Raw genomic sequence first — 25,388 nt, forward strand, 5'->3', positions numbered from 1 at the left:
CAACCCTGCTGTTAGTTTTTAGATATGCCATGTTTACTAAAAACCACCCCAGAGGTACTTGCTGGAGTCCCATATCTTCCTTCCAAATGTCCTGTACTTTGCAGCTACTTTTTTTTCATATTTAGTTGATCATAGCCATTTCTTGAAGTATAGTTTATCCAGAGAAGTGATTTTTTTTTTCCAGCTTTGAAAAGAATTATTGTGTCTTTCTCTGGCATGTTTGATGGCATTACTGATTTCTCCAGGAAACTTGTAATTTACAACTTTGAAGGCCAGCTCTTAATCCACAGTTTGTTCTATTAGACTTTAACATTATAATAGGTGTTCTGAAGCAGCCCATACTGGGTCAGTAAAAACGATCTTTTCTTTAAAATAGTCTTGTAGCATAAGCAAATGATACAGTGGGTTAAAGCAGGTTGTGGAAATGTGTCATGTCAACCACTCTTCATCACTGATGAGCACTTTTACTTGCCTTGACAGGAAATGCTACCTAGCTAGCCAAACTTTGGCTTAGGAGTAAGTCTCATGTATTTAGCTAAGGAAAAAGAGTTATCATATGACAATATGTTTCTTCCCAATGTTGTTCCATGAGAGTTTGCTGGTGTTCTTGTGTTTTCTTCTGATTAATGAGTCAGAGCACTTGTTGACTGTGTTTTCCCAGCTTAAACTTCTCTTATGAAGAAGACAGGAAGTAAAAGTAATAGTGTGTTTCATTTTAAGATAATGAGAAAGAGAAGCTACTGCCACTAAATACATGCACTGCTTGATTCTTATACAGATGCTGATGTGAAATTTCTGGGTGTAATTTAGATACAGGTGTTCTATCTAAAGAGACAGCTCCTGAATTAAAATTATCAATGGGTTCCTACCACTTTATATGTCATTACCCCATAGGCTTTCCGTCTCTTAGGATGTCTTCTATAAATAACAGCTTTACCCCTTAGAGTTAGTCTGCTGCAGTCAGTGTAGCAGACAGTGACATATGCCAAGGAAAAAATGTTTGCTTGCAGTTTTTTCCACAGCTCACACCTTCTTCTCCCTCTTTAATGCTGTATTCTCACTTGCATATTACATCCCTCCTTTTCACAGGCTGACACTTTTCTTTCTGACTGAAGAAATTTTTTAGCTAAACAAGATGGGGGGGGGGGGGGGAAGGAAAAGAGGGTTTCAAAAATCTAATATTTCTTCCTGCATTTGCTGGCATGATAATGCTACATATTCTGCAGTCTATTAGAGCATACTGAAAAAGAAAATGTTATGACAAAAATGAGTAATTAGTTTTACTTTTCACACTTTCCCCATTCTTATATCCCTAAATAATAGGAGAATAGGAGTGGCTTTTAGGTAAGTGATTTATAATTCATATTACAGTGGTAAAAAAATCACAACTTATGAAAAATCCCTCTGAATTTTGTGCTGAAGGCTCAATCTGTAGTTCAGATCTAGGGACGTCTTGGAACAGCCAGGTTTGATTTTTAGTTTCTTTTTTCTAAACTTCAGTGCCATTAAGATATTTCTAGTCCTCAGAAAATGAGTTTTTAGTTTTGAAACTTCTACCTTTCTCACTTAATGTATCATGATTTAAAATATTCTAAAAAACATGGGACAGTGAATGAAACATTGTGGGGCACATACACATTCTCTTACCTTCCACATATAAGCCTGGAAAACTGTATCTAGGTTAGAGGAAGGACAGGTTTAAGCCAGCTTCTCAAAGGTAAAGGTCTATGCACTGTGTAGGAAAAATATGGTTAATTTATATGTGAATTAATTGATAAAATTCCTATTTTGTTTGCATTGTTGCTTCTGGTGGAGGGTTCAGATTTGTCCCCAGTATATGGAACAGAACGTAAAGACTGGACATCTTTTGTAAAATATAGTTTCCTTTTCTGTCAGTATGCTTAATTTCTCTGAGAGGTTAGTTAAAGAGTAAGTCCTGACACTGTTATCTAAAAGTTTGCAGCAAAATCCTCTTGGCAACAACTGAACCTAAATTTCACCTCCAAGTTTGTAAAAGGCCAACTAAGGGAAATGGTTGAGTTTTTAATGTTTGTTTCTGATAGTTATATATGTTTTTTTCACTTGGAACATATTTTTTTCCCCTGATCATTTTTCCTTGGGTTTTTTTTTCCACCTTTCTTATAACCTTTAATTTATGCAAGTACTTGGGTACTGTGCCAGACAGTTTCCAGGAATGCATTTCTGTCAAGATATATTTGTCTTATACAGAAAACACTGTTAAAATGCACATATATTATGATTATGAAGCTGTGGACAGAATGTATCAGACTTCAACACCAAGCCGATATGGAAAAAATCAGTTCTGCATGAAAGCCAAAAATGTTAAAGAAAAGCTGTGACCAACAAAAGAATTTCTTCATCAAAATCAGCATTCGGATATAAAATTTATAGAATTTCAATGTAGTATACTCTTTGTCACACACAGAGATCATAAACAACTATGAATACCAGGTGAAACTGTTTGTACAATGGTGTAAGATCAGAATTTAAATAACAAGGAAAGTCGTTGCTGAGCAGGTCTTACTTGGATGATTTGGAGTATTCTATATCCAGAATAAACCCTTTGTCTGCACTAAATATGAATGCTTTTAAACAACCTGGTGTGCCTTGAAGTTCCAATATGTCATCATGTTGATGTAACAGACCATACTTAAAGGTGGGTAGGTTTTTTTAGGACCTCAAATAGAAGAGTGTTTCCAAATACAGCATTTTTCCCAGGCCTTTTACCTTAACTGTGTGAATGATCACAACTCCATATGTGAATCCCTTAGCTGGAAACCCTTTGGACTGTGACATATTTTTGAGTGAATGTTTTACTATAATTAGTATCCTTTTCATAAATATAAGGTTTATAAAGGTAGTCCTGTTGTGCTAAAGAGAACCTTATTGTTCCTTCCATCTAGAATATGATTTAAACATGTTTCTATTTGGAAACTGAACCTGAAACATACATACACCTGAAAAATAATACTATTTTTTTCATTAAAAGGAAACATTTTATTTCATTGCTATTCTTGTTGTTTTTCTTGCTGTGTACTTTTTAGCACAATGTCCAGTGAATGAAATCCGTACAGAATCATCAGGAGTGATCCTCAGTCCAGGTTACCCAGGCACCTATCCCAGCTCTCAGACCTGTTCATGGACTATAAAGGTTGACCCAGGATATAATATCTCCATCTTTGTAGAAATGTTTCAAAGTGAAAAGCAATTTGATGAGCTGGAGGTATTTGATGGTAAGAGAGATGTAAATTCTATGTCAAGAACAAATACTGGGTCAAGTGGGGTTTGATTTCCAAGTGTTAGTTTCATAATGCAGTTATACATCTGAAACTTAAACAATAATCTAGTATTTCTATTACTTTTGCCTTAAATATACCTGTTAGACAATGAAAGATTTTATAGATGTATTCAAGGCAAAGAAGCTTTTAAATTTTCTTACGTATTGTTAGAGGAGCAGCTGCGGCATCCCTGTGAAAGTCAGTATCTTGGGAAATTTATGGAGGTGTCTGAAAGGACATGCTGATTTGTAATGGATTGTTTCTGGTGAGGAAATATTTTGGGGTATAATTCCAGTTGTTGAATTTAATAAAACTATTTGAATCAAAATACGCAATTTAAGTCCACATACCCAGTCTGCTTTCTCCATAAGCATAGCAGAACCAGTGCTGGACATTATTTGAATATACCCATATTAAAGTATTTGACCATCTGTTTCAGGACAAAAAATAGAGAAATGACAAAAACTCAGCTTCTAGAGTGTTACTTATAGCAGTACCTCTCAAAGGCCCCTACTTAATTAACAGGCTATTCTTATTTTCTACTGAATTCTAAGCTTATTATCACTTGTCCTGCTCTCATTGATTGATGATAATAACTAATCCCTGATTGTTCTTTAATGTATTTTTTTGTTCATTTGGAGACCATTATCATATCTTCCCTCATTAACCAAGAATATATGATAACTATGATAGAACTGATTAATATTCACTGTGGGATTTTCATAACATGAAAAATATTAAAAGATCATATCTATTGAGGTATCTTGCTCTGAATATTTTTCTTAAGTATTAGTTTTTTAATGTCTAAAATTATTAGATGTTCACTTTTTAATAACAGCATTCTGAAAAAAAAAAGCCTGCAATATTTTTCATTAGCATATTTTTTCTTTCTGTATAATGTGTGTGTTGGCCCATGTCAGGTTAATGAACAAAATAGTCTGAAAAAAAATATGTCTGAAGACTGTCTTTTCCTCCACTCTATTTTGTATTTAACATTAAGACTATGTAGCATGCCTGGAATTCTTATAGTGGTCTGATCACTTTATTTTCTTAAAAAAAAACAACAAACATCTGTTGAAGCTGCCTAATGTTCCTGATGAAGATTTTCGTTTTCTTTCTTGGGCATTTAAATAATATGAAACCAGATTATCGATAATAGAACTGAGAGATTTATCATAGTCACTACATTTTTAAGCAGTCATCTCATGACATGAAATCGCATTCTTATAAATTTATCTCCAGTGCAGCTCTACTGAAGTAATTTTTTTCTACCACCTACCAGCAAACTTAAATGAGGAAGATAATGGCATATTTATGACCTCTCAATACAGTGCCATGTAGAGATTCCTGAGCTAGCTCTCAACAAGTTGATATTTAAATATGACACATTGCAGTGCCTTGCAGAGATACTTATTTGTGTCCCTGTGGCCACATTAGCAGTGTGCTTTGCTAGGCTAATTAGTTCTACATCTCAGCATGATGAGTTTGTTGGGGCAGTAGTCAATGCTGATGCGGCTATACTGTTTACAGTGATGGATATAACTCAGACTAACTCATTCAGAGCTAGCTTAAGTATTTCCCTGTATTGCTGCATTTTGCAATAAATGTGTGTTGTATCCTGGGAGTTTGTGTGGTCCAAACCAGCATACTTAAATTAATAAAACTTCACTGATCTGCTTTCACCAGGTGAAGATACATCACCAGACTTCATGCAGAAACTGTATAAAGATTGACGAGACAAATCAGTATTTATTAAGGCACAGGTCCCTGATTACTTTTTGAAACAGCTTCTGAATGCAATCCAAAATAGTGACTACACCTAACTAACTGCATTGTAAATCATGGTGCTTCAGCAGCTGAATGATGCATCAATATTGGCATCCAGTCAATGAGGCCACCCTGGCCAGCTGGGAGCAATAATCCCATTACCCATTCCCACTTATCAGTCATACCCTTAGGAAGTCCCATCTGTGTTCAAAACCAGAGAAGCCATAATGTACCATGAGTATAATATTAAAGGCTTTTGAACTTGAAAACACTGTAGTCAGGCTACTTACGCTGAATAGCTTTCATTTAATACAGCAAATATTCTTTGACTATTTCTTTTTTCTCCCTGAAATAAAGCAACAGAATTCTGTCGTTGAAAACAGATAAAAATGTCAACTTTTACCTAATATTCAGGAAAGCATCATATAACAGGTCAACACACCAGAAGCTGAGTGCTTTTCCCTCTACAGACAAACTCTGAAATAGCAATAAGAAAAATCAGATTCAACAACACCTAAGTCATGCTGCTGATTTTCCTGAGTATCATCTGAATAGCTGCCTTCTAGTTAAGGCACAGAAACTGAAACTCAACTTCAGGAAAAACAAAACAAACTAAAATGTATTTCAACATTCCCCTGATCTCCCAGTAGCTAAAAAATGTGCTGTGGCATGTGGTACTGCAAACAAATTTCATGATCGCTACTTAAGGAAAAATTCTCACCTGTGTGAAGTAGATTTATATTTGTAATTGTACTCTTTTAGCCCCCTTTTTTTTCGTGAATTTTGATATATCATATACATTCTGAACTATAACAACTGTACTAAATTTTGCAAAACCCAGGGAGAGGCAGAAAGACACTAAATGAATTTTCATGTTCTAAAGCATGTTTTCAAGCAAAAATAGGAATTGACCTCAGCATTCCTCATCATTTATCCTACAATGCAATCTTCACACATTAGCTCCCTAATATGAAAAACAAGCAAGCCACAAAGCATTTTGATGAGGGCATGCCGAGCAACCAGTGCTTAAAGCTATGTTTATTTTTTCTTATTTTCTATACGTGTTTATTATTTAGAATTTATTTAGTAATGCTGCTTTAGTTGTGTTGTCATTATGGTGACTGAACAACAATACCTAAGAACTGGGAGGTATGATTTGCTGTGGCATGTGTAGCCTCCCTTTTGTACTTAAAATGTCCAGAGCAGAAAATATACTTATTAGTTCTTGGACTGGAGGGGGAGAAGGCTGACAACAATTGTCTTCAATTTTTATGTGTCATTTGATTCAGATTTTTTTTTTGTGTGTTTTCATGCAACATAAGAAAAGCTGATCAGGCTGCAGCTGCTCAAACTCAGCAAAAATGAATGAAACAGCGTCTTAATTTAAAGAGCGGCTGTGGCCAAGATAATATTGGTTGAAAGTGGTTTTCTGAAACTTGAAAAAAGTGGAGCAAAAGGCAGAGAGAGCATATGACAGGGAGGAGTTCAGCTCCTTGTTTTCAGGCAAAAACATAACCTTCATATGAATGAAGAAAAGATGCTATTTCATGTTTTAGAAAGTTTCATTCAGAAATTGTTTTGATATATAGTTGTGGTGTTTTTTTCTGTTGCATAGATTTTGGTTTATTATATAACTACACCCCAAATCCTTATTTGTGCTTCTAGAGTTTTATTGTGGTGAAGATATATAACAATTGAGTCCAAATGAATTATGTATTATACATTCATAACACTTGTACATATGTGGTTTCCACTGTGAAACTGTGATTATCTTACATCTGACAGAGTGTTTTTTATCTAATCTGTTCACTCTGTAATATGTTGGTTAAAATTGTACAGCTGTGCAATGTCAAATAATGTATAGATTTGTTACCACTCACTAGTTTGAAAAGAGCTTAAATAAATAATAGATATAAAAGGAGAAGGAGTAGAAATGTAACCTTATTCAAAGTAATAATATAAGTTAATTGGAAAAAAATCCATAAATTTTCAGTGTTTATGGCAAAACCACTCGCTGGTTTATATTTCAGTTTGTACGTACCATGACTTTTTATTGTGCACTCAAGTGAAAATCTAAAACCGGATTGAAAGTTTAAGTAGAGGTCTGTTAATTATTTCACTGGCAAAGATGTGTCAGGTTATTTGCTATTTTTTGTGTATATCCACATTCACAGCTGAGTAAAAATGTGGAGAGGATTACTTAAACTTCTAGTGCTTTAAAACTTCAGTAGTTTCTTTATTCATCTCTGAAGGCTCTTCTGGGCAAAGCCCTTTACTGGTTGCTTTAAGTGGAAATCATACTGGACAGCTGAACTTTACAAGCAAAATGAATCAGCTATACCTTCGCTGGTCAACTGATCATGCAACTAGCAAGAAAGGATTCAAGATCCGTTACTCAGGTAACTGTTAATGATTTCCATTAAATTATACTTTGTGGTTACGTATACTATTTAGCATCAAATCAGGACTTGTAATATAGTGTCTGTTTCTCTGAAGATAATTTATTATGTACGTTTTGAGCATGTGTAATCATTCTATTACATGTTCATGGTAAGTGCAGGACCTGGACTCTCTATTTTTCCCCAGTTTGCCAAAGATCTCCTGATAAATACATCTCCAGTGACTACTTCTTTCTGCAACCTGCTGTCTTACCTTACCAGACCTAGAGCAAGGCCTTTTAAATGTAGCAGGATAGCCCTTAGATTTACACAGAAGTACTCAAGAGTGAGGATGTTTGATCCTGAAATGGTATCTAGTACTCCACCTGCAATTCAGTGCACAGTTACTAGGTTTACAATTTCCTTGAACTTCAGTTCACATCTCTTATTCCTATGCTTTTCTTCATGTACAAATAAATGTAAAGGGGGGGAAAAAATCCCTCACTTCTTCAACAGGCTGCCTGTGAACCGAGTGTTGTGGTGACATGAAAATATGTAAATAGTTTATCTAAACAGTGTTAGAAAATATGTCCCTTATTAAAAAAACAAATCAGTTACCAGTATTGCAATAATGGATTATACTCTATGTGTAGACATATCGACCCTTACTCAGTTTGCAGCCTATTTAAGATGTTTTCACACATATATCTACAGACACATTGCTCCTAAAAGGCTTGGCCTAGGGATTGTTTACATGATATAAATAGTACATGGGAAAGAGAGAGGTGGTGATTGCTTTCTTTTGTTAGCATTAGCTTTTTCTGTGTTTCGACTTGATTAGTGATGTAAAGGTTGCGTGTACTAATTTTGGTGGCTAATAATTGTCAATATAAATAAAGTAGAGAGAACAATACTAAGAACATTTTGGAAGAACATTTTATCAGGCAGCAGGTATCTCCCATTTAGTCATGCTAAATGCGATTTTAGGAGATGATTTTTCATTATCAAATTATTAAGGAGAACTAAATCTGGCCACTGTCGAAAAAGTACTTTTACAAATATATTAGCAATGCAAAGAGGGCCAAGGAGAACCTCCATCCTCTACTGAGAGAAACCTAGTGACTGAGGAGGAAAACACTGAGGTACTTAATGCTACCTTTGCCTCAGTCTTTAATAGTCACACCAGCCATCCTCAGGGTACCCAGTTCCCTGAGTTGGATAGCAGAGATGTGGATCTGATTGAAGTCCCCATAATTCAGGAAGAAATAGTTAGCAACTTCCTGCTCCACTTAGACATATACAAGTCTATGGGGCCTGATGGGTCAGTCTCTTCTCTCAAGTAACAAGTGAGAGGATACAAAGTAATGGCCTTGAGCTGTGCCAGGTGAGGTTTAGATTGGATATTAAGAAAAAATTCTTCACTGAGAGGGTGATCAGGTTTTGGAACAGATTTCCTAGGGAAGTGGTTGAATCACCATCCCTGGAGGTGTTAAAAAAACATGTAGATGAGGCCCTCAGTGACATGTTTTAGTGGTGGTGTTGGCAGTCCCGGGGTAATGATGATCTTAAAGGTCTTTTCCAACCTAGCTGATTCCATGACTGAGTAATGAGAAATTATTTCACACCTTTGCAGGTATGCAGAACATGTTTTGCAGTAGTGAAAAAAGTAGTCTCTCATCTAATTGCTAGCCTCAATTCTTCAATTATTATGGCACTAGATACAACTAATAATTAAATGGAGGGACTAGAGGCTTACATGCAGTCCTTATGGCTATGTTTTAGGAAAAAACAGCTGTTTTCCTTTTTTCCGCTTCACTAACAGTCAGTGCCTGCATTTCTCTCTAAAACCTGTGTACATTTTACATGAGATTCAATGGAAATAATCAGCATGAAAGAAGAGTAACAGTGAGTGGGAGCATAAACAATCAGATTTGAATCTTAATGAGAGAAAGCAACATCACAAAAGTAGGAAAAAGACAAGATCCCCAAAAGGCTATTGATACCATAGCAGCTGTGACTGGGCCAGCAGCCTTCCTCATAATGAAGAACCTATTGGAATGAATTACTGCCCTTCCACAGCCCTCCCCTTCTCCAGCAATGCCTGTGCACAAAAAATTTGCAAGTTTTACTTTTGTCACAACTAGGTTTCATTTGTGGATACAAATTTTCTTCACTTTTAAAAAGTGCTATAAGCTTTCACAGGAATACTTAATATTTTCTTGAGCATAAACCCTTACTTGTGTAGGTAATTTTTCTAATGTTATTTGTATATTTTCTATCTTCTGGTTTAGCCTTTTTGGTAAATCTTAGAAGAAAAGATCTATGACTTTACAGCAGAGAGATATTCTTTTAAGGGCTTTGACTTACTGTAGAGGCACTAGCATGATTTTTATCTAAATAATAGATTTCCTAACTGCACAAACACCTAGATATTAAATGATCTCTTCCTTAATCTAGAGAGGAACTGTATAGCATAGTGAAACTAGGAGGAGAAGCATCGGTTAAAATTCCTTGCAGCTCTAGGCAAGTAATCCTTTTTTTCTTTGAAAGATATGTAGTATGATAAAATCATTAAAATGGATGCCAAAAATATACAAGGAAAAGGTACTGTGTTCTGAAATACTTGCTTGTTGTTTTGTAGTGCAATGCTTGCTTGATTTTTTATATGCTTGAACTTGACATCCCAGTGCATCTTGATTCCACCAAACTGTGCAGTTTATTTCAAATAGGGAAGATGTGCAAGTGCAGAAAGTGGAACTTGCTGAGCTCAGACTAAGAAAATCACTCTGTAGAGATGAAAGTTTGAAATTGCTTTGAAAGATACCTGCATGAACTTTATTCTTTCTCAGTAATTTGTAACCTTGCATGCACATTCCAACCCAAGCAAGCTAATATAAAAGCATAACAAAGAAAAGATGGATGGGCTGGGTTTTTTTCAGTAGTGGTGGAAGGAATGAAAGTGCACCTCATTACTTGGCATGCATGAAAGAGGCATAGTGATTTGGGAAGCAGAGGGGTACTTAGCTTCCTAATTTGCAAGTTATATTACCTTTATAACATTTTTGTTTAACTTTTGGTTAGTCATGTGTCCTGGGTTCAGCAGTAGCAGTCATTTTTCTCCTCCTTGGTAGCTGGTGCAGTGCTGTGTTTTGACTTTCAGCTCGGGAACAGAGCTGATAGCGATGTTTTGGTTTGGCCAAGGACTTTGTGAGCCTCATGCTCTGCCAGGGAGGAGGGGAAGCCGGGAGGAAGCAGAGACAGGACACCTGACCCAAGCTAGCCAAAGAGGTATTCCATACCACAGCACGTCATGCCCAGGGTGTAACAGAGTTACCCGGAAGGGCTGGGACTGCGGGGTTGGAGAAGGCATTGGTCAGTGCTTGGTCGGGCTGGGGGGGGGGTGAGTTATCGGTCAGCTGGTGGTGAGGTGTTGTATTCTTTTCCTTTGTTATTTCCTTTATCATTGTTATTATTGGTGGTAGCAGTAGTGATTTGTGTTATACCTTAGTTACTAAACTGTTCTTATCTCAACCCGTGGCAGTTGCATTCGTTTCGATTCTCCTCTCCGTCCCACCGGGAGTAGGGGGAGAGCAAGAAGTAGGGGGGGGAGTGAGTGAACGAGCCCTCTGCCTGGTTTTAAACCACGACATCATTCCAGAGTAAATAAGGCAAGTGGTTAGCTAATTTGTAATTGCCTGCCAAAGGAATTGCCAATATATACATGAAAAAAACACCATAGATCTCTCTTATGTTATGTATTTGGATTGCATGGCAAGGTTTTTGTAGTGGGGGGGACTACAGGGGTGGCTCCTGTGAGCTGTGTCCCCTGGTAACTTCTTGCCCATTCCCAGCCTACTTGCTGGTGGGGTGTTGCAAGAAGCAGAAAAGGCCTCAACTCTTTGTAAGCGCAGCTCTTCAATAATGAAAGCATCCCTGTATGATCAACACTCTTTCCAGCACAAATCCAAAACACAGACCCATAATACATATTATGAAGAAAATTAACTCAATCCCAGCAAAAACAAGCACACCCAGGAAGGAAGGAATGGAGGGAAGGTGTTTGAAGATTTGGTTTTGTTTTCTCATTGTCCTACTCTATCTTGATTGGTAATAAATTAATTTTCTCCAAGTCGAGTCTGGCTTATGATGGTAACAGTGAATGATCTGTCCCTGTCTTTATCTTGACCCACCAGCCTTTTGTTATATTTTCTCTCCCCTGTCCAGCTGAGGAGTGGGAGTGATAGAGCAGCTTTGGTGGGTACCTGGTGTCCAGCCAGGGTCAACCCACTACACCTTTATTCTGCTCGTGTAACCTCATCTGTTGTTGCAAGAAGCTTCACCATTTATTTCATGTTGTTTTTAAGCTTTTTACCTGTGAAAGAACTGTTACTATTTCCTGCGTATTTCAATTTAAAAGAAAAGTCTATTGGTTGATTTGGTTTTGTCTTTATATTTTCCAGCAGCTGTTTTGAAGTGACAAGGGAATCATATGAGGAAGTTCTGTGGTTCCTAACCTTAGGTGGTAATTTGCTGTAGTAAATACAGCAGGAAAATCATGCAGCGGAGGTTTCTACAGTACTTTGAATCACAAGAAATATAAGCAGGGTCATTTACAAATGTTCATCCATCAGTAAGAACATCTGTACTATAAATAGCAGGTTATTTAGTCAGATATTTACTTTTTGATGAGGCAGATATTCACAATTATATCACTGAAGAGGGAGTACACCTTTGCAAATTTATCTTGCTGTGTTTGTGCTGTTTACTTGTTAGATTTAAAAATAATCTGAAAAAAAAAAAAAAAAAGAATGACAGCCTGACCTTTTGCTGTTGCTTGATTGAGCATTGTTCTCCTTTGTGACTGTGTATATTATAAAGGAAAAAATAACATACGGAATGGATGGTCCATTAATTAAGAAAATGTTGTGGTAATCAGAAGAGGTATGTTTAGTTTTCTTGTGTGACCTTTCCTAATTGCTTAAGCCAGTATCTGATTTCTTACCCATAAAGTGAGAATGTATAAAGTGAGAATGATATTAAATCTCTGTCTCATTGGATACTTAAAGAATAGCAGAGCAAAGGACATAAGATCCCCTGGTAGTATGATGATCAAGACAAGTATCCAAAAGGGAAAGTTGAAAGGAAGCAGTGGACGGGGCTGTAATGTTTTATCTGTCAACAGAAAATCTAGCATATAAGCAAAACAAAGCCAACATGGGATCTGAAAGAAAGGTTTTTTGTTTATTTGTAATTTCAAACAGGACTGTTTCAGTGAATAGTTGTATCTTCTTCATGTAAGTTTTTGGACTGTTGATCAAAGACTGTGGGGAAATTAAGTCATTTGCTGAAATAAATTCTTAGAGAAAACATATTATTCAATGTAGGACTGTATTACAAAATCATCTCGGAGGTTTAGACATCCAGTTTCAAAGAATTTTCATTTGGAATTGGGAGTTATTTAATTGAGTTTCTCTTAGAGTACCTCAAACAGCAAAAATATCTCAGCATTAATGTTTCAATGTTTCAGCTGTTAAGAGAATATGCTTTGTGAAAGGAAGAGTATGGTCCTGCAAGTGAAAAATCAGTGTTTATCTGTGCTGCTGTCCACACATCAGTTGACTAGTGATAGGTAATTTAGCTAGGCAGTTATTATCCTGTTGGTCTTCAGTTGCAAGTGACAAATGGTCGTTGTGATTACAAGTGAGCTGAAAATGTTCAGTATGTTACCTTGCAAAAAACTCTGGTGCTTAAGAGGCCTTGAAAGAATGTGGATGCTGTGTCATTTGGGAAAGTAAATTAAATCTGTAAAAGTAAAGCTACTTCAGGTCAGTGGAAGGGCTTCATAGTTTATCACATTTTGTGGTAAAACACTGACATTCCTAGATGAGAGCACTCCTGTGTCGCTGCACCTATATTAGCTAAGTGTCATAAAGTTCCAGGGCAGATTCCGTCTCAGAAACTGGCTGGGAGAAAACCAGCATTTTATCCCAGTGATCCTTGATATGAGGCTGCAGTATTTTATGAACACACTGTAGAGGTTCCTGCTTAAGTCCAGAATTTTCACTCAACTGTAGTTTTCAGCTGTAGACAGTGGTTGCAGTTTTGAGTCTGACATTCTTCAATCACTTGCTTACACTCCAGATCTTCTGACATTTTTATTTAATTGCTTTGTTTGTGGTTCTTCAGTTAATTTATCTATTCCTGATCCTAGGAGATGTTGTGCATATTTTATTCTGGACTCTAAATGGAGTTCAGTTTACTAATTTTTAATCTGTTTATTAAACTGTAGATTAACAAGGGAATTGTATGGAGTCTTACCAATATCCCTTTACTATCTCAGCAGGTGTTAGTGTCTTCTAGAGTTATAAAGTAAAAGTCCATCTTCAGAGTTTTAGATAATTTGCTTGAAGTGCTTTTCTTCTTTTCATGCGAAGTGTAGTTTAGACATAATAAATTGTTTGAGAATCAGCCTTTTTTATTTGTATTTTGCTGCCTTTGCTGCACAAAAATACTGTGACCTCTGGTAGGGCTTTTACACTGGGTTTGTCTATTTATTTATTTCAGTTTTTTTCCTGAACATCATTTAGTTCATTACAGAGAGCAAACTATTCCTTTGGACTCTGGGCATTGTTGACTGTTACAGCATAAGCAGCAGTTATGACTGATAGATTTCCCCTGTGGCTCCAAGGAATTTTTCAGTATTTTGACATCATTCTGTATAATTTTGTAGCCTGAGTGTGCCATTTTTTATGCCATTTTAAAACTCTTCTCTTTTGAGGTTCTCATATATACTATGTATTGTTGAAATTAACCTCAGGAAAAAAAAAAAAGGCAATAAATTCCCTGGTAATCAGAACACAAATTACAAGCTGTTATGGTCAAAATCTTCTTATGGGTAAAAAAAAAGTACACTTCTTATGTGTAGCCAAGAATTTACTGTTAGTATAACTGAGATGTTAGCAGTTTAATATAAGAATTAATAGTCCAGATTAAATGGTTATAGGAGAAAAAAAGAATAAAATGGCATAAAAGCTACTATACAAAAACACAGCATGGGTGCTACACACGCTTTCCACTATCTAATTCTTTCCCTGGTGCTACATTCATGCTTCCATGGCTCCTTGGGAACCCAAGATCAATGGCTTCATTTTGTTGTTTGTATTTTCATTTCAAAACTGAAGTGCATTCTATCTTATTTGAGATATAGTGCAAATTCAGCTTTTAATAAGATGCACTCACTGAAGTTACATGCTTTTGCTACCAAATTAATACAATTATTGTGATATCTTTGGGGGAACCTGAACTTAAAATATTACAAATTTTAATCTGAAAAAAAATGCATCCGATGAATCAGTCTATTGTGCTTTGTCTTGCAATTTTTTAATATATTTGGCAAAGTGTTTAATGTTTTGCTTAGGTTTCTAAGTGCACTGAATTATTTTAATAAAACTGTTCATAAATAGTTTTATGTAATGTGTAGCTCAGAGAACAATTTTATATTTATAAATTTAGCAAATTTTTTTTGCTAAGTATGAATAAACTTACTGAGCCATCTACATGTTTTGTGATTGCAGCTTCTTCATGTACAGTGACATAAAATGGTTTGAGATTATAAACTTTGGTTTTGAACTTTATGATATTTCTGCCTAAGTATTTAAAATCTTCACTGAGGGTTCCAAAAGTAATGTGACAGATTCTGTACTAATTTTAATGGTATTCAGAGTCTAAACATAAACAACATGAACTGTGTACATTGTGTTCTGTGTTTTTAATAATGTCCTTTCTTTTGGCATTCAGCTCCCTATTGCAGCTTAAATCCTATCTTGAGGAATGGTGGAATTGTAAATAAAACAGGTGGTCGCGCTGGAAGTAAAGTTCGCTATTACTGTAAACCTGGGTATAGAATGATTGGTCACAATAATGCAACATGTAGGCGTCACCAAAATGGCATGTATCAGTGGGATTCCCCTGTGCCGATCTGCCAAGGTAAGATAATGTTTTCTTTTTGCATATGCTTCTATAATTTCATTGCAAATAATATTTTACAAAACAAAGGTACAGCATTGCCAAACATTGCTGTATGCCAAGAGACATACTGTCATCATGATTTTATTCAAATACATATTGACCTGTGTATTTAATGTGTGCAGAGCTGAAGTATTAAGTAGATTAATGCAGTAAAAAATACAGACTAAATGAAAAATGTTTTTGGTACTTTCTTATTTAGTAAAATCCATATCTCTAAATAGTCCACTTTTCATACTACATTTCATACTACTGTTGTATTACAAAAGACTTTATAAAAATTTAGTAGTCTGCAGGCATTAATTTGATTAATTTAGAAAATAGCTTCATAAGCAGTACTTTAATGACAAAAGTTGTAACTTCTGATTTTTTTGTGTATTCTGGAATTAAGCAGGGTCTACTTCAGCATCTAGCATTTAGCATCTGTTAAAAGTAGTTACTATTTGTCAAATGTTTATAATTTCCCCTGTACCAAAAGCCACACACAAAATACAGAGGAGTAACATGAAGTAGTACAAAGCAGTTAAACATGGTTGGTTTTAGTTAGAAATGCTTTTTCACACATTATTTGCTAAACAGTTAGTAGAGGCAAAGGTGTACCTTAGACCAGATCAGGAATGTGTGGGAGTGGGGAAAGACTGCAAATTCTGTCAATATCCTATATAGCTAATTCTAATATGACTTCATTTCTGTCTGCTTCTAGTCTGCTTTGCTTATAGAAAGAAATGGTAGAAACATTCATCCTTAACATTTGTTGGAACTTTCTTGATTAAAACCTCTGATTAGTTATTCCTAACTTTGTAAGACATTATAGCAGTGGTTCATGTCTTCTTCAGGAAAAGTATTTTGCTTAAGGCCTCATCAGGGATGATTCAGATATTTCCAAAAACAATCTAAGACAGAAGTTCTATTTTGTATATTTAAAAAAAAACAACAAAAAACAACAAAAAAGGCCAACTGAAATTTGGCATGATGCTCGCTATTTTGTTGAGGGTTGGTTATTTGCAGGAAAAATAAAGAACTGCTGGAATTTGGCTACAGCTGAAGAATTTGAAGTACAGTTCATATCTTTTATACAGACTAATTTGGTAGTGAAGTACTTTTTCAGGCTGAGTGTTTTCTGCCTGGATGGGCCATGTGTCTACACCCCTAGTAGTACAGGGAGAAGCTCAGGCCGCCAGCGTGCCATAAGCAGGTTCTGTGTATCTGTGTTTCCAGGCTCCAGGATGTCTTATAATCCCATATGCCATAATGTGTTATGGCATATGATGCTGCTTGACTTTCCTAAAGGTCACCAAATTATGTGAGAATCTGTGCATGATCTGGGTGCAATGTAAGTTTAGGGGCAAGTGTTGCTTTTGGACTAAAAGTACATTTTAGGTGCAGTTTCTGGTGCTGGCATAGGAACTGCAAGCTCCCAGACACTTTGCACTAGCACTAAAGAACCCGAAATGATGATGTGTCCTACAGCTTGGCAAGAAGATTGGAAAAGATGGGAAAGTGGAGGATGCTATTCTGTTAGAGTAAATTTAAGCATTTGTGTGTGAGCTCAAGTTCTGATTAATTTGCTTTAACACAGAAGTCTAGTCATTTGAGGTGCCCTGAGGACTTGGTGCCATAAACTTTAGGACACCCTGTATCATACTTTTCAGCAGAATTTAAGATCTCATGATTCCTCAGCTGTTAGGAACTATATGTAAATTTAACCTTTATCTTTTGACTGTTTATCCATCCAGACTATAGTAACCTGCTACTACTATTATCACTCTTGTGTGACCAAACAGCAGATGTCTGTATGATGAAAATATGATATTCCATTGCTTTAGAATTATTATAAAAATAGTACAGTCCTTTATTTTCTTAGCTTCTCGCCTTTTTTTTTTAGAATAGTCTAATTTTTAGGTGCTTTTCCTTTACATTTCTAAGTCTTATATTTATTGTTAATACCTAACGCAGAGAAAGGATTACCAATTTGCCATTCTAACTTTGACACGATATCTAAACATAATAAGGTGTGTGAAAAAATCTGAATAATCAGAGAACAATTCTTTGAACATTTTTTAAAAAAAGTCCCCAGTTTTAAGGGCAGAATGTAACAAATCACAGAAAGTGAGAGGAAAAATGTATAGATGTGTGCAGGACTTGACATGGAGTCCCAAAACTTGATTGTGGATAACCAGAGGACAAAGAGTTGCAGAAAGTGATACATTTTGAAGAAAATTAAGGAGACTCAAGAAAATCGTAAAATATTTCAGACATTGTGTCTCTTATTATTTTATCAGAATGTTGAAGAAATAAAATTTTTCTTTAAGTTTTATTTACAATTTCAGTAATATATGTGGCTGTAGGCATGTAGATATCTGTTAGCAGTAGGGGAAAAATGTATTTGGGAGATAGGAAGAGAGTTTATACTGTACTAGAAGTTTCTTATTGATTTAGGATTCCTCAATTTTAATATATCACTTTACAACTCTGACACGATTATTCCAACCTCTGTGTCTGGATGGAGTATTTATTTTTCAATAAACTCTAAAATGGAAAGCATCTTTCTAAAGTTATTTAGTATCTGTTATTAAAATACATACATTCTCTTTGAAAATTAATTAAAATTAGACATCTGGTCCAGTTCATGGATTTCATTGTATGTTGTTTACATATGAAATGCTTTTGATTAAGTCTAAATGCAAATGAAAATGCTTTTGATTAAGTCTAAAATTTCTATAAAAACAGTTCTGCAGCATTATATTTGTAATTGATGACTATATCAGACTCAATATTTGAAATCAAATTTGATTTTATTATTAGAAAAGGGGAGTGATTTTGCATATTTAATATAACAATTACAATTTTAATATGAGCACATATTTAATAGAGATTGATCTGAAGGGTCAGAAGATATTTTTCAGCCTTCTCAGTGCAAATTCATGTAATAATGTCCTGGATGATGTATAAAGAACTTCACTCCTATCTAGGAAATTAGAACTTACTGCTTTTCATTTGTGAAGGAAAGAGAGAAACATTAGTCACACTACATTCAAAATATGCAGGGAAAGTAGGCAGAGAAAACAGCAATTCTTAAACAATAGCAGTAGATAGCTGGTGAGAGGAAATAGGTGCCAGTAATGACTCTGGCAACCACATACGTCACCTTAACCACTGCTTAGTTTGTAACTGGATGCCCAAGTGGGGAGTGAGTTAAGAAAAGAAGGCTGAGGCTCAGGGATGAATAGATGACAAAATAGGAGAAAATGTTTGCAAGAAAATCTTGCAAAAAACTAGAAAAAACTAAGACAGTTGTCAGGGTCAATATAGATCAGGAGTACTGGGTTGCAGGTATCTGGAGACAAAGCTTATTCCAGGACCATAACTGCATACTGTGTCTGCCTTATGGTAGAAAACAGATGAAATTTATTTAGCAGGCTTAAAAATATCCATTTGTAGCTTGTATAAGAGCCATGAGTCTGGGACCACCAAACTGCTTTTTCATAAAATGAGCTATTTGGTGTGTTTTACCTTTTTGACAAATGTTATTATGCAAAAAGATTCCCTCTTGGCACCAAGCCTTAAAATCAAAATGCGAGGTAAGTATCACAGTTCAGGAGTTCCAAATCCCAGTTTCCTTTTAGAATGTATTCTAAACATATGATCATATTTCAAGATAGAAAACAGTAAGAGAAATATAGTACTTTAGACTGAAAAAAAAGGACTTTGAGGGAAAACCTGCTAACAATTTCTTAATATGTTATAAGATAGCTCCAAAGAGGAATGAAGTAATTATCTATGTCCTTTCTAGATAGAGGAGTTACAGCTAAGTTTATTTCTATAGGGTCTTCAGTTTGACTTTATTTTTTTGTTCTTTTCTCATGGAGAAACATTGGAATAGATTGCCTGTGGAGAACATGGAATTTTCATCATTGGAGGTCTTTCTAGAACAAATTAGATGAACATTGGTCAGTTTTGGCTTGTAATAGGAAAATAGATCAAATGACCATTCATAACTGGTTTCTACATCCACAGCCCTGTTTTCTGTTTCTTTGTTATTTCTGTATGTAACCAAGTTAAGAGAATACTGTGAGGGTGGTGAGGCACTGGAACAGGTTGCCCAAAGAAGTGGTAAATGCTCCATCCCTGGCAGTATTCTAGGCCAGGCTGGACAGAGCCTTGAGCAGCATGGTCTAGCGTGTGGCATCCCTGCCCATGGCAGGGGGTTGGAACTAGATGATCTTAAGGTCCTTTCCAACCCTAACTATTCTATGATTCTATGATAATTAGGATTTCTGTGGCATTGCTCTCCCTAGTGTTTCTGTCTGGATATCATAGATAAAACCTGCTGTTCTGGTTTTGGCTGGGATAGAGTTAATTTTGTTCCTAGTAGCTGGTGCAGTGCTGCGTTTTGGCTTTTGGCTGAGAACAATGCTGGTAACACACCAATGTTTTAGTTGTTGTGAAGCAGTGCTTACCCAGATTAAGGACTTTTCAGTCTCTCATGCTCTGCCAATGAGGAGGGGCACAAGAAACCAGGAAGAGGCAGAGACAGGACACCTGACCCAAAGCAGCCAAATTGGTATTCCGTACCACAGTACATCATGCCAAGTATATAAACTGGGGGGAGTTACCTGAAAGGGATCAGTCACTGCTCGGGTCAGGCTGGATATCAGTCAGGAGGTGATGACCAATTGTATTGTGCATCACTTGTGTTTATTGGGGTTTATATGTCTCTCTCTTTTTCCTATTATTGTTATTATAACTTACATTATTTTAGTTATTAAACTGTCCTTATGTCAGCCCACACATTTTACCTTTTTCCAGTTCTCCTCCCCATCCCATCAGGGCGACAGGGGTGAGGGAGAGTTGATGGCTGTGTTTAAAACACAACAGCCACTCAGCATGTTATGTTAGTTATGTGTTATGAAGCCCACTTTTAGTGACTTCTCTGTTGCTACCTTTAAGTTTAGGGTATTTAAATGCTTTTCTCAGCGCTATGTTCAGTGCCAGAAGCAGGTCACTAAATGACAAATGGTTTTGCATCAAATGTAGGGATTTTCCAGTTTTATGGAAATAAACTCAAGGTCTGACTGTAATTCAAACTACAACTTCTTTTATGTATACAGTGAATTTGTGTGCTTTAAATCTATCTTAATGGTATACCCATAAACTTTAAATTTACTGGTTTTGGTAAGAAATAAATTCCAGTAGCACATGTGGAACATTTAAGAGCAACTGAAACTGCATCCCAGTTTCTAGGCAGTAAAAGGCTTTATACTGTATTGATTGCCTGTTGTTTGAAAGAAGTACATTTTTTCCGCTGTGCAAGAAAATAGAGACAATTAATGTTACGTACTTTTCACATGATGAATGCACGTGTCCCAGATGGAACCTGGCCATCTCATCTAATCATTGACCTAAGAAGCATGTTGACAGTTCTTCAAATCAGAAGATTTTCTGATACCATTCTTTAACATTTTATAGTTATATGACAAGCTGTGAGCTTCAGAATACTTGGATGTGGGACAGTAGTGACATTGTTTCCACTGTCCAAAGACAGTACACCATTTCAGTCAGTTTATTTCAGCTAGCTTTACTTCAAATGTCAAAGTACTTGCTATTTAATGAAACTAGCTGTGCTAATATGTTTTGCTTAGACACTACTGTTCTAAAAGCCATTAGCATCCTCATAAAATCGGTAGTAGTAAGAATATTTCTTTCCAGTCCCAGTTTCTGGGGAAGAAACAAACAACAAATAAACAGACTGTAACAGGAACAGTGCCAGAATGCCAAAACTGGTTTTTTTATTAGTAGCTAAAGCAGCAGTGAGAATAATCTCACAGTATCGCAGTACAAGATGCAGCAGCAGCAGAGGAATGACAGACACTAGAGGACTGAGGACAGATAAGCATAGATTTTGAGGTGCTTTGGCACACCTGACATTGCATTAGAACTGACATAGCTGATAAGCCCACCTAGGTGTGCCCTGGGCATTGTACATTGCTTTTTCTTTAAACTAACTTGCATGTAAGAGCTAATCAGTCCAGAACTAGTTATTAGTTTTTAGAAAGATTATTGCTAGAAGTGAAGGGCAAATGCTGACAGAATTGTTTGTTTCTAACATGAACTAAATAGACCTGGGTTTTTGTTTATTTTCAAATGACATAGTAAATTCTTATTGCTTTTTTGAAGTTAATTTGTGTTTGAAGTATTTAGAGAGAGCTAGAATAAGGGCTATCTTTATGTACAGATGCACACACACATGAATGGGTAAATATTCTAATAGTTTTTTTGAAAATTAGAATTTTGTTTATATACAGTTTAATGTATGCACACTTAACACAGAGACTGTTGTTTTGATATCAGTAAGGAGACCTGAAAAGTTGACAAGAAGTTAAATCTTAACCCAGTTACATTCTACATCAAGCGTTCAGACACACTGCCACAAAACAGAACTGAGGCTTGTTAGGGCAAGGAAGGACATAGTGAAAGGCTCTGGAGGCACTGAAACATTTCACAGAAAACATGACTGGAAATGGAGAATGCGTTGGCATTTTTTGATGTAGTAAAACAGAGTGAGTTTAACCTTCTGACAGGATGCAAACAAATATTTTGCAAGTGTAAAATTCTGCTTATAGGACAGATGGTCAGAGTTGGTTCCAGTGGTAGGTAAAGGACTAAATTGGTTATTAAGGGAATAGAAAGGGCATTGAATCTAAATGTAGCTCTGCTGCCTATTTTGAGTACACCAGAGCCCTGAAGAGCTATCACTCCTGCTGTGGTCGCGGTGAGGTGAATGACTCCTAATACAAAAACTTGCACTCAGAACCAGCAGAACTTGCTTTTGCCCTTCACCTTCTCTAGCACCATTAAGAGCAGTATGCATGGGTCTCCAGAACCGCTTCTCTGTCCCACCACTGCTCCTAGTGGCAGGGGGCTCAGCTGTTGCTAGGAAAACGTACTCAGTGTTAAGGCAAGAGAAGCACTGATTAGGTGCAAGAAGTTGTGTTACAAAGAAAGCAGTTTATTTCAGAACATTGCTACAGTACTGCTTCTATCACAAATTTGACACATTCCAGATGGAAGCAAATGAAATGAACTAACCATCACTTTATAATGCTTACCTCTGCTCATTATAAACATATGCAAAGTACTATGTTGTATTTAATTTAAATACATTGAATGTGACAACTTGGTAATATTGAAAACAAATTTGAGAGTTGTGTTTATGGTACCATGATGATGTGTTTTTAAATTAATCATATACATTGAATTGAGTGAATGGTAATAAAAATTGGATTTTTTTTTTAATCTTTATTTTAACCTCTTTTTAACAGATTTCAGACAAAGGCTGTCATTTCTTCTTTTGAAATCTATTGACTTTATTTAAATAACAAATCTTCACAGTGTCGAGGGGAAAGGAACAAATATCCAAGGGACTTTTTAATTGCTAAAATGAATTGCTCCTTAAAATTTACTGTATATATGGAAAAGACATTTTAAGTTTCAAAACTCCACTTCTTAGTGGTAAATATTTAGAAATGAAAACTTCAAAGCTGTGTTCTATTCAGTGTATTTACAGTAAAATGATAAACTGGATGCCAAACTCAAAGCATCTAGTGATTCTGTATGCAAACTTCTAAATATATATTAACTGTAAAAATGTGATGGGTTCTCCACTCCAAGTTGCCATTTTGAAGAAAATAATATCCTTTCAAAGAAAACGATACTATGACTTTTCCTTCAGAAGTGCTATGGGGCAAATATAAAATCTTTGCCAACATTACTGACTTAAGTACCTAGAGTTAGTAACTGTATAAATAATTATTTTAAAATAAAACAGCATTAAAATATTTATTTTTTTTTTAAAGTATTCTGAAGACTTGTCTTTTTTTTATTATCAAAAACAGGGGAACTGAGAAGTGAGATGGCAGAAGCTAATCCTGCCTTGAAGTTCTCTCCTAAAAGTGACTGAAATAGATATTTTGTGATTGTACTCTACTGTAAAATTGTATATTATGAGATACTTTAAAATTAACTGTACTAAGCTCTGGCAGAAGAAATAATAAAAAATAAAAACCTAGATGCCACTCAAACTTCACTAAATTGACAACAAATTAAATTTTATGAGCTTGAAAGAATAACTGCTTGTCTGGAGATAAATTCTGAAGGAGAAAAAAGAAAAAGTGAAAATAATTCAGTAGTAATTTCCTTCATGATGTGGAAAATTAATAAGCCTGAATTCACATAATATTTAGCATTCTGAAGTGAATTAGTCAAGTAAGTAAACAAGTGTTTAGATATCTGAATAATGTCCTCAACATCAGTGGAACTTTTCCCTGACTAGTCATTTAGGTGTTTTTATCATCAGGCAAAAAATGTTACACTGAATTCTTAAATAACACTGTTTTGTAATTATACATCAAACATATACAGAGGGTTTTTTTATAGTAGTACAGGAATGAAAGAAACCCGGAGAGAATGGAAACAGACTATTAGAAAGCATTTAAGAATTTTTCCAGTTCATTGTTTCTTGAACCAAATAACTTTGGACACTTTCTTGAATTTTTCCTCTAGCAAATAAGCTAGGGAATCCTAATTGCTGTTATCTTGCGTAGAAATTTCTGTCTCTACAGTGGCTGTATTAAACAATATAATGATTTACAAAGTGTTGTCTATGTCAGATGCACTTCAAAGTGTTTATCAGTGTTTTAAATACTGTTACATTTGAAAATGTTGTAAATGCTATGGAAAATTAATTTCAGTTGTTATGAACAAGATAAGTCAAAATTACTGATCTGTTTCTTATTTCAGTGGGATAATATTAATAAAAAATACATGAAGAAATGGCAATTCTTTATCTTTTTCTTTTCTTTCATTTCAGCTGTATCTTGCGGCATTCCTGACTCCCCTGGCAATGGTTCAGTTATAGGTAATGAATTCACTTTGGGCAGTAGATTGATATATGAATGTAATGAGGGCTTCAAGCTAGAATCTAGTCAACAAGCAACTGCAGTGTGTCAAGAAGATGGATCATGGAGCAACAAAGGGAGGCCACCTGTTTGCAGATGTAAGTGGGCATGTATTTCTCAAGCATATTTCCCTTGAACTTTCTCATCTGCTAGTGATGTTTAGGTTTTCTGTGTATATATGCCCTGAACTTGCCATCAGGAAAATATAATCATTAAGTAAAGCAGAAGCCTATGCATTTGTTTAATAGAAAAAAAAACAAAACAACAAACCTTGTTTATATTCTTCAAAAAAACTGAATTAAAATTATTAGATAATTCAGTTTCATGTCTATTTTCTTCTTATGATTAATGTGCTTCTCCATTTTCACAGTAATGTTTCCAAGCACCAATTTATTTTAATATAGCTTCTAAATAAAAGCAAAAGCTATTTCTTAAAATACTGCTAGTGTAGATAATTAACCTGGATAGGAGTCCAGCAGCCCAAGCCTTTTCTCACTGAGGCCACCCCTGCACTCCCCCCACCAACACCTTGACTCCTGCACCCAATACACTCAGTCACCTTTTCTGTAGAGATGGCTGTCTTACTGTGATTCACTGTCACTCTTTTCTTCATACTTTCTGGACCAGTGATTCTCATTATTATCCTCTGGACTATCTCCAGTTGGTGTACACCTTTGTTGAAGGACAGTGCCTAAAACTGTACAGAGCAGTTCCACAGAGTACATAAGAAAGATTATTCAAAAGCAGCAGTGATCACACAGACATGCTCTGAATTCAGAGCCATGTGCCAAGGGAAGGCAGTGCTCCAGTGTATTGAGCTGCACTTCATTCTCTCAGGAAAAAAAAAAATGGACAAGCTACAGAAAACATAACTTGAATGGCTAATCAGAAAAAAGTATCAACAGATATTTTTTGGAGGGAAGATGCCAGTTAAACTAAATGGGCATTAAAAATACTGAATA

General features: G+C 35.7%; 1 protein-coding gene across 1 annotated transcript in view; it reads left to right on the plus strand.

The window, feature by feature from the left end:
- The window catches only part of CSMD1 (CUB and Sushi multiple domains 1), a 1,163,462-nt gene that overhangs the window by 1,059,161 nt on the left and 78,913 nt on the right, over nucleotides 1-25,388 (plus strand). Inside the window, exons 47-50 of the mRNA XM_061460659.1 lie at nucleotides 3,066-3,254; nucleotides 7,319-7,465; nucleotides 15,242-15,430; nucleotides 24,339-24,524. Of these exons, the coding sequence (XP_061316643.1) occupies nucleotides 3,066-3,254; nucleotides 7,319-7,465; nucleotides 15,242-15,430; nucleotides 24,339-24,524 (711 nt within the window). The remainder of the gene's footprint in view (nucleotides 1-3,065; nucleotides 3,255-7,318; nucleotides 7,466-15,241; nucleotides 15,431-24,338; nucleotides 24,525-25,388) is intronic.

This window comes from Pezoporus flaviventris, unplaced genomic scaffold (assembly GCF_033815535.1).
Source record: "Pezoporus flaviventris isolate CSIRO_AGI_PZ_B2104156 unplaced genomic scaffold, CSIRO_AGI_Pfla_v1 ptg000031l, whole genome shotgun sequence".
Lineage (NCBI taxonomy): Eukaryota > Metazoa > Chordata > Aves > Psittaciformes > Psittacidae > Pezoporus > Pezoporus flaviventris.